This window comes from Cryptotermes secundus, unplaced genomic scaffold (assembly GCF_002891405.2).
Source record: "Cryptotermes secundus unplaced genomic scaffold, Csec_1.0 scaffold2002, whole genome shotgun sequence".
In the NCBI taxonomy this organism is placed as follows: Eukaryota; Metazoa; Arthropoda; class Insecta; order Blattodea; family Kalotermitidae; genus Cryptotermes; species Cryptotermes secundus.
The window spans coordinates 44,426-54,674 of record NW_019727444.1 but is presented as its reverse complement, the minus strand read 5'-3'; the positions used below and the strand labels follow the sequence as shown (position 1 = coordinate 54,674).

General features: G+C 40.2%; 1 protein-coding gene across 1 annotated transcript in view; it reads left to right on the top strand.

Annotated features, from left to right (window-relative positions):
- Positions 1–3,549: 3,549 nt before the first annotated feature.
- Positions 3,550–10,249, top strand: part of LOC111864885 (thioredoxin-2) — an 18,590-nt gene continuing 11,890 nt past the window's right edge. The window contains exons 1-3 of the mRNA XM_023852474.2: positions 3,550–3,757; positions 4,178–4,282; positions 8,384–8,509. Coding sequence (XP_023708242.1) covers positions 3,734–3,757; positions 4,178–4,282; positions 8,384–8,509 — 255 coding nt within the window. The 5' untranslated portion in view covers positions 3,550–3,733. The remainder of the gene's footprint in view (positions 3,758–4,177; positions 4,283–8,383; positions 8,510–10,249) is intronic.

Sequence of the window (10,249 nt, the reverse complement as noted above, 5' to 3'; positions counted from 1 at the left end):
CGCTGTGCGGCTCTGAGAGCCGAGAAGCGAAGCTAAGGCGCCGGTGTTTATGTGGTTTCTTTCAGCAGCTTAAAAGAGGGGTCATACTTGTTGGAGCTAAAAACAAAGTTAAATGGATCCCATGTGTGTTGACGTTGTCTTCCTGGTATGTGATGGCATTGCCGTCGACTGATATCACAGGTATTTTCTTTTATTGCTAGTGGGGTGGGACTAAGTCCCTTGTACTGCGGCCACTTCTGGCCTATTGTACCAGCCCCAGATGATAGGTGAGGGCGATTGTGGATCAATTGGTGGAATGAAGATTGACAGGGGAAATCGAAGTACTCGGAGAAAACCTGCCCCATCGCCACTTTGTCCACCACAAATCCCACTTGACCAGACCCGAGATCGAACCCGGGCCGCGGCGGTGGGAAGCCAGCGATTAACCGCTTGAGCTATGGCGCAGCCTATATCCCAGGTATAGAAGTACATTTGTGTCCACCTGACATGCGCCGTAATTATATCCAGACAACATTAGAGCAGGTAGACTGAGAGGTTAGAAACAGAAGTCTTCCATGATATGCGTTTGACTTCACACATGACACTCTTGGTGCGGAGGGGCTTGATATTAATTGTCGTTCAAATAATCGTGCTCATTGTTACACACTTCATGTTTTAGGAGGTCATTCAAAAGTCAAGAATATATACGGAAAATGGGGCGGGTCAAATATCTATTACTTTCAGTGAATGTGGTTGGATGCAGTCACTCAGATTTGGATGAAGAGAAATTCCTCAAACGTCATTATAATTCAAGGATAAATCCTTTATTCAAATTAACTTACATTCAGATTCTTGGGCTACAGTGCAAGTGAAAATCGGATTAGGGCAGCTTTGTCGCCTTCACGAAAAGAGTTCTCATGAGTTTTCACCTTTAATATCTCTCTCATTTTCAGAACGAGAATTTTCTGACTTAGTGGTCATTAAAAAGGAGCGTTCAGAGTTAATGTCTAATATTCTTTAAGCATATGTAGGTTTTGATGAATAGAAAATTCTTTAATTTAAATTCATTCTTTTGAGGATTATTAAGTAACATAAGCCCAATTAGTTTCTTTAAAATTGGTGTGTTTCTGTAATTTTCATGTTAATGTTAGTGTTTTGTTCTTCGAAAACAAGTTTTACTCTTGCAATTATTCAACTCCCAAAACCTTATGCTATACAGATATGAAGTAAAACAATATCAGATTCACGTAGTTTTCTGTAAAATAAGAAAACGAGATTGGCTTGTATTAGTGAAACTGGAGATGTGATCAAACGGGGGAAACGGCTAGGATTCACTGTATTAGTTTAATTAAAATTAATAAGTTTATATATTTTTTAATGTTAATGTTGGTGTTAGTGTTTGGCGATTTCAGCGCCACTTCTTTTATTGTAAATGTTCAGTGACCTAAGTCATGAACAAATGTGGAACGAAACATTGTCAGGTATGACATTTTCAGTAGCAGGAATGATCAGCTTTTATCAAATCGGGAAAGGTTGGGAACCACTGAACTAAAAATACAGACAAAAAGCATAAAATATTTTATCATAACTTGGAAATTTATTTATATATTATCATGATCCAGAACATAAACCCAAATTGGAGAGCAGATAGAAAATATTGTCATATTAAAGTAAACTAACTTCTAACTGAGCAGGTTGATATAGCGGTAACTGTCTACATTTGTACTCTGAAGTATTCAGTTCGAATCTCAGGCAGGTTAGTGTCTATTCTGACTAAGACTTTTCATTTATTTTCCTCAACTACTCCAGGCAATTTTTGGGACATGCCTCTATTAGAACGAGGCCACTTACTTCCAAAACTTTTGAAATTCAGTATTCACCTGTCACTTTACCACTCTAAACTCTATTGTCTCCAATGCCGACAGCGTCACAAAATAACCCACAAAGAAAAAAATATTATTCAATGCATATTCCACACAGTTAAGTATGGGTCTATTACCAATATGTAACGTCACAAACAGAGAACTGACAGTCAGCCGATCAACAAAATGTTCTCAGATGTATTTTAATCGTCGACGTTTGTAACTAGTGCTCGGTGTCGGTGACAATGAAGCGAAAGCATATTTTCTTTTCCGGCCAACATCCAAACCCCACTACAAGCTACCGCTCCACGTATCCCCTTTCCTACTGCGTTATTTGCAGTTTGCAACATTTATCACCCTCCAGCAGTTCCAGCCTCTCCTTCAGAAGTGACAAGTCTGATTTCACGCTCACTTCCACTATTCATTCTTTTAGGCAATTTCAACGCCCACAGTTTCCTGTGGGGATTAGCCATAACTGAAGACAGAGGCAAAGTAGTTTCCGATGTATGTGCCGGGTTTGATCTAATTCTGATAAGCACGTGATCAATCACGCACCTAAGCTTGAGGTCAGGATGTTCGTCGGCCCTCTATCTCGCTTTCTGTAGTCCCGGGCTAGCAGTTCATCTCGAGTGATCCGTCCTTGATGACTTGCACGGAAGTAACCGCTATCCCGTAAGCCTGCACATTTCCACAAGAACCTCACTCGAATCTCGACACCCTGACTGGGTTATCAGACATGCAGATTTGGGAAGCTTTCACGCGGTCAGTGACTTTTGAGGACCGAGAATTTCCAGCTATTGATTCCATGGTGGATGATTTCAAGAAACAATCTCCACCGAGCTGCTTCGAGTTCCATCCCACTGTCATCCACCAGATCACGATGCACGCCTATCCCTTGGTGGACTGATGAATGTAGCGACGCGAAACGAGCCCTTAAGCTCCTTATTATCCACCCTACAATGGTAAATTTGATTAAATGCTGAGAATGAAGAGATGCAGCTTTTCGAAAATGTCGGCAGGATTTGGAATTTTTCTCATGTTTTTCGTTAAACGTATATATGCTCATATATGGACACAAAACTGATTTCTGTCACACCACATATTTTGATCATTCCATATTTGTTGACCACCCCAGTAAGCGACGTTGGTCGTCTGAGATGCCAAAGGCACCCGGAAGGAATTCATCCTTCAGCTGTTTCAGAATTCGACCTACTTACAGTCAGAGTGGGAATATAACCGCAGCTTTCATACAACGTCTATTTTGATATGTCATTTACACTTTTTTTTTTGTTTCTACAGCGATTTGATACGAGCATTCTTCATAAGAAAGGCACGCATTTACCTGCCTTGCATTGCATTATGAAGGTTATAAAATTATGCTGAAAAGAGCATGCTAACAATTTAAGTAACAAAACCTGTCACTTCACCGGCATGTGAAGTACGCTCTAAATACATCTTGCACCCATTTCATTTTCGAATCACTAAGTATCCTGTAAAATTCATCATTAGTTTCATTATTATAACATATACAGCATGTTTATACGTTCAGTATGAAATGTTTTAGAAATACGGCGATTTTAATTTCTTCACATGTTTACAGTACTTTAATTGTAAAGTATCCTGCAGTATAACGCGGTTGTTTGCTCAACAGTGTTGCCAGCTACAGTGAATCATAGCTGTATTACGTAGTACTCTGATCTGGCACGAGAGAGTGGTGTGTGTGTTATATTGAGTTGTTGGTAGTTGATTGAATAGATAGGCGTTGTTTGCTGATTCATTTGGGGAATTTGAAGGGCAGGCTTGGGAGTTGCGTCTGGCGTAGAGTCAAGGGTAGTCATTTAACGCGTCTTTCCTGGTAGCGTTAAGTCTATTTAATTTAAATTATAAGAGCAATGGCAATTCACATTAAAGACTCGGTAAGTACGTTATGTAATTTAAGTATGTAAGCAATTAAGTTACATTGTACATAATGCTGATATGCTGTTCATAATCGGAAACAAGCGTTCGTGGTACGTAAGATAGTGCTGAATAGACTTGGGACAAGGGTTTGCTTAGGAAGATAAGAATGTATAAAGAAAATTAATTCACTTTGTTCCCCGGCGGAAGTTATGACACTGGCTAGGCTAACTAGTACTGGTTAGAAGAATGAAATTAATTTTTATTGCATTGGAGCAAAATGAGAGCACATTTTCAGGAAATGTGTCATGCGAGAATGCACGTGATTTTGGCGTTCAGATTAATTTAATTAATTATGATGTGCAAATTGTGATATTTGTCTTATGTCAACGGGTTACCAAGAAACATTTAAAATTGTAATTATAATTTTGTTATTTTAGAATGAGTTTGAAACCAAGCTTACAGAGGCAGGGAATGCCTTGGTTGTTGTAGACTTCTTTGCCCAGTGGTGTGGACCATGTAAGCTGATTGCACCCAAAATTGAGGTATGTGTGTGTTAAGACACAAACTGATGATGATTTATTGGCAGTAACTTAATATGATTACAGGTGTTTTTTGTTGATATGAATGCTTTGCTATTATGGAAATGATAATAAACTCAAGTGTTAATTTTTTTTAATGTTTTTAGTTTTTTCTGTAAAGAAATAATTGTCAGTTATGTATCCCTATGGTAACTGCAAGCCAGAAGAGTATTGTGAAACTTGGTGTATAAAGATGCCACTGGAGGTGACCTTGATGAGCTGTTTCATAGTTACTTCTTCCAGCTGTTGTAGCTGGATGATATTTCATGATGGGTGTGGCAAAATATGTATTATTCTGACAATGATATTGGAATTTGAAAACAGACTGATGTTTTCATCGTAGATAAATATGGCGACAGTGTAAAAATACTAGACTGCTTCTGATCCCATTACAATAGTGTGCAATGTATTGGTGTTTCTTATGTGAAATTATCTAGTTATTGTGCAAGGTTAGAAATTACCTCACAGCCATATTGCTGTAAAATATTTTTCAGGATCATTTTCATCTGGAATGTGAAACTATGTAGTTTGGTTTTAAGTACCAGTGTTTTGGAAGAACCTGAAGCTGTCGTCTTCATTGTAAAGTCATTGTTTGAATAACTTGAAGATGAGGACAGTAGCAGATTCCTTCAAAATATTGATACCTGTACACCAAACTATATGCCATCACATCAGAAAGAAAATGCCCACAGCCATGAGAATTTCAAATGTCATAAGAATTTTTCAACTCACCAGGGTATGAATCTGATAATACACTGTGCTCAGAATAAGAGGGAACATGACAGTGTCGCAGGTAGGCCAGCTACATATTTGGCCTTACCTCTTGTCATTTCTGCTAGCTGTAGCCAGTCAGTTCTGGAAACAAAGTGGAAGTTGTATTTATGTGATCATTTCAACAGTTTATCTTTTTCTTTATAACCCGTGATGTACCCTACTGATCAGAGAATATTTGTTCTTGAAACATGCATATGAAAGAGGACTTACATGAAGTGCAAAGAAAGACTCATCCATAAACATCCTGATTCTTCTGTGTTTACAAAATCTTCCATGTCCAAAGTTACTAAGAAGTGGTGCACCACAAGGTCAGTGGTTGATAAAAACATGACATTGCAAGAACAGAAGCATTGGGTGCATTTATGGATTAGCCCCTTGGAAATCTCTAAGACTAATATCACAAGAGACAGATGTATATGTAGACTCTGCTTTGAAGGCAGCTAAATTGATAAAATTTTGTAAACACAGAGTTAGAGCTGTGCTATAGGTGAAACATATTGCTGCTTCAGAAAGGTAAAAGTAAAGTTATCCCTGTTCTTAACTAATTATGCACTGTGCCATGAAGGCATTTGTTAATGCCCTTCTATTAACCTTGCCTTTGTCCCCCCTCCCCCCAACACAATATTCTAGTCTGGGTGGCTATCTGTGGGTCCATCTCCACAGAACCTTCCCTCTCCCTTCTCTTCCTGCTCTTGTACAGCTGGGCTTATTAAACTCAACATTAGTCTGTCAGCACCTGGTCACGCTGGTTCCTCACACGCGGATTTTCTTATTTTTTCTTCTACCCTGAAGATGGAGGTGATACATGCCTCTGAAACGTCGGTTAACACAATATCTAGAAGGCGCCACATCCCAGAAGATGGATTTCTTCATATCATGCCGTGAAAACCTCAGATCTTATATAATGTAATGGAAATTTCTGTTTTCTACTCTGTATATGTTCATGATTTTATTATAAGAGATCTCGTGGCTTTCCCAGGATATTTTTTTTTGTATGCTAGACTACGTTATTATGAACCACATATGTATATGTGTATGTGTGTATGTATGTGTGTGCACACATGCATTAGGCTTCAGACAAGCCTTTTTTGAACTCTGTAACTTGTACATAGTGAAGGTTCTAATTTTTGGTGGAGGTGACATGCCAAAATTTGAATTTTTCATAATGTTTGCACCGCTTCCCTACAAAAGCTGCAGGACATAATGTGCTGAAATTTGCAAGAGTACAATTTTCTATGAAGTCTGCAAGCTGTCAAACATCCATTGAAATCAGAGGAGGTTGTGCTGAAAATTGCACTTCTCTGTGAAGATTTTGTATGTTATGGACTGACATGGAAGTTGGATGTTCAGCAGTATATTTAACCACATCCACCCAGTGAAAACATGCAAGTGCACATATATATAGAATGTGGTGAGCCGATTTTGTGTGGATGCCCCTTAAAGAAGTATCTAATATGTACTGAGGGATTGTGAACTTTTTGCAAGGTTGGTGAATAAAGAAGAGCCTGGAGCTTGAAGTTGGGTTCCAACCTTGAATATATTTTAAGGAAAGAAGTTCTGGCTCAGTTTGTTATTACCATTTTTGGTGTTTGAACATGTATTGATGCAAGATAAATTCAGGATTCAGAGCTCAATTTAAGGCAGTTAGGTGTGAGTCTAAACAATTCGGTATTAGTATATCACTAGTGAGGACAGAGTTTGATGACTTTTATAGCAGCAATCTTCATAACATGGAATTGTTTGACCACCTGAATAATTTGTGTACTGTTTAGTGCTTATACAGATCTAAATTGTAAGCTGCTGAAAATAAGGGAGAATTTCTGGACTTCTAAATGCTGATTATATATGTTGTGCTGATGGATGTTTCAGCATTGTACAAGGTGGTTCAAATATGACCGGGACTGATTTTTCTTTTTTAAACCAAAATTGCCAAACACTTACTTGCACATGTCAGTCTTCAACGTACTCCCATCCGGAGTCAACACATTTTTTCCAACATTCTGGAAGCATCCTGATGCCCTTTTAAAAAAGTCTTGTGGTTGGTGGCGTATCCACTCCCAAACATTCTGGATGATGGTGGTGTCATCCACAAACCGCATGCCTTGCAAGTCTGATTTGAGCCTTCCGAACAGGTAGAAATCACTTGGTGCCAAATCGGGACTGTATGGCGGATGTGTCAGAAGGTTCCATTTCAATTTCCGGAGGGTTTCCATTGTTGTTTTGGCCGTATGGGGGCGTGCATTGTCTTGAAGGAAGTCTACCCGCTTTCCACCTCTCCCGCTTGGCTCGGATCTTTTCCTTCACGTCTGTTGCCAGGAGGTCTGAGTAATAAGCTGCATTGACTGTTCTGGCATCTGTCAGAAAGTCTACATGGATAAGCCCCTGCCAGTCCCAGAAGAACATTGCCATCACTTTTCCTGCCGAACGGCTCCTCCGCGCTCACGTGATGATTGCTGGGACTTGGGAATGAAGTAGTGGACCCACATTTCATCGGTGGTCACTATAGACTTCAAAAATTCATTACCTTTGTCTTCAAACTGCTGTAGGAGATGACTGGCAACTTGCATGCGCACCATTTTGTTCACGTCTGTCAAAGTTCGTGGTACCCACCGTGCATTCACCTTGCGATTGTGCAGGTGATATTTCACGATGTCTTCTACACTACCAACACTGATGGACAGCATTGCTCCAAGTTCCTTGACAGTGATGCGCCTATTCTCACGAATAAGTGCGTCTGCACGACAGTGTTTGGCTTGGTGACGGATGTTTGCGGCCAATGATCATGCGGTTCATTCTCCATGCGCTCTCTGCCCTCTCTGAAGCACTTACACCACTCAAACACATGGGTCCATGAGAGACGCTCTTCCCCATACTGTTGTTGGAGTCTGTGGTGAATTTCAGCGGACGGGACGTTTTCTCCAACGAGGAATTTGATCACAATGCGTTGTTCCACACTCCACGGGACCTTCTGTACACTCATCACTAGCAACTTCCAGACAGGACCGAACAGGTTCTAACCTGAACAGGAGGGAGAGTGGAGGTTGTGGCTACAATCTCTTAAGGTCGCACAGCTGCTGCGCAGTGTGGCTTGTTTACAAAAAAGTCAGTCCCAGTCATATGTGAACCACCTAGTATTTACAGTTTTGGATTGTTATTTATGTGATTTTGATCACAACATAACATGTCCTAAAATCGTGATATCATGCGACCGGTCTGCCATGTTTAAAAGCCAAAAGCATGATATCATGCGACCGGTCCTCAATATGTTAATAACAGAGATTATATTTACAGGAGCTTGCTGCAGAGTATCCAGATGTTGTTTTCCTGAAAGTTGATGTAGATGAATGTGAGGACATAGCATCTGATTATGAAATTACAGCAATGCCAACATTTGTTTTTATTAAGAACAAGAAGAAGGTTAGTATTTTATATTTATAACTCCCTCTGTTTATATTCATCTTGCCAAGTAACTTATTAGCGACATAATGATATGAAATATGAAAGCTGTGTTGATTGCAATGACCACTGTTTTTAAAATGTGGTAAAAGTTTACAGCTATCCATATAAGAGGCCATGAAGGCCTGTGAGATATTGAGGATCCCGCATTTCCTAGACAGTCAGGTCACAGAAGATGTGGTGCTATTATTATTTTAGTTCTTGGTGAATTATTCTGTATTCATGTATGCTTGTTATTAAAGTTGATCACCATATTACAAAGTCCATTATTACGAAAATTTTGGCACCATAAACAGAATTAGCCAGGCATATATATGTGCTAAATCAAATGAAATTAAAGTTCTTGCACCAATTTCATTTAATATATTTGTTCATTCATCCTATAGCCCTTTTCAGTGATATAGGACATTTTAGTGTCATGCAAGGGCAACTTTTGTGGATAGAGGGTGTCACGTGGTCAGTGTAATGAATCCCCAAGGTCGTTGATTTTGAGTTTTTAAACTGGAATTAAAACATAAAAATAATAAAATGTACCTTGCATGTATGAACAGTTGTAACCCTTTCAAGCTCATCTAAATTCATCCCCACATCTAGAACAGAAGTGTCATCACATATATAAGTGATTTAATTATTTTTATTTCGTGGGATGGGGTGAGAATGAGTCCACGTGGTACGCCAGTCTCTAATTGGCCTGTTATACCAGCCTTGGAAAATAGATGAGTATGGAGCATTTGATGGAATGAGAACTCACAGGAGAAACTGAAGTTTTTGGAGAAAAATCGCCCCATTGTCACTTCGTCCACCACAAATTCCACATGATCTGACCCAGGATCAGACCCAGACCACCATGGTGGGAACCTGGCGACTAACTGCCTGAGCTATGTTACAGCCTATCAGCATATATANCTTCCGGTCTGCACACCTTCTAGAAGTTTCTCGAAGCTTCGATCCACAGGTCCTCCACCCCCACAGGCACGGACGAAAGAAGGTATACCTACTCCCCCTTGAATGCAATGGACTCACCAACCTCCCTTCAGTCCCTCGCAACAAAAGGCCAGTTCAGAGGACCATGAACCCTCCGGGGCATCTCACTTCCACAGCCAAACCCAATCGCCAAGCATAAACATATAAGATACCTCCGTGAAGGGTGCGTACGGTTACAAGTGATTTAATTATTTTTATTTCGTGGGATGGGGTGAGAATGAGTCCACGTGGTACGCCAGTCTCAAATTGGCCTGTTATACCAGCCTTGGAAGATAGATTAGTATGGAGCATTTGGTGGAATGAGAACTCACAGGAGAAACTGAAGTTCTTGGAGAAAAATCGCCCCATTGTCACTTTGTCCACCACAAATTCCACATCTGACCCAGGATCAGACCCAGACCACCATGGTGGGAACCTGGTGAGCCTGAGCTATGTTACAGCCCTACTTACAAACTTACTCATGGAGCTGAGCCCTTCTGAAGGAGCCACCAATTCTGCAGCTACTGAAGAATTTCCCAGTATTTTATGGAACCCGAAGGTTCATTACCATGTTCACAAGAGCCCTCCACTGGTCCCTATCCTGAGCCAGATCTATCCAATCCATACCATCCCATCCCATCCCATCTCTCTAAGATCCATTCTAATATTGTCCATCCACCTACGCCTTGGTCTTCCCTGTGGTCTCTTGCCTTCCGGCTTTCCCACCAATATCCTATA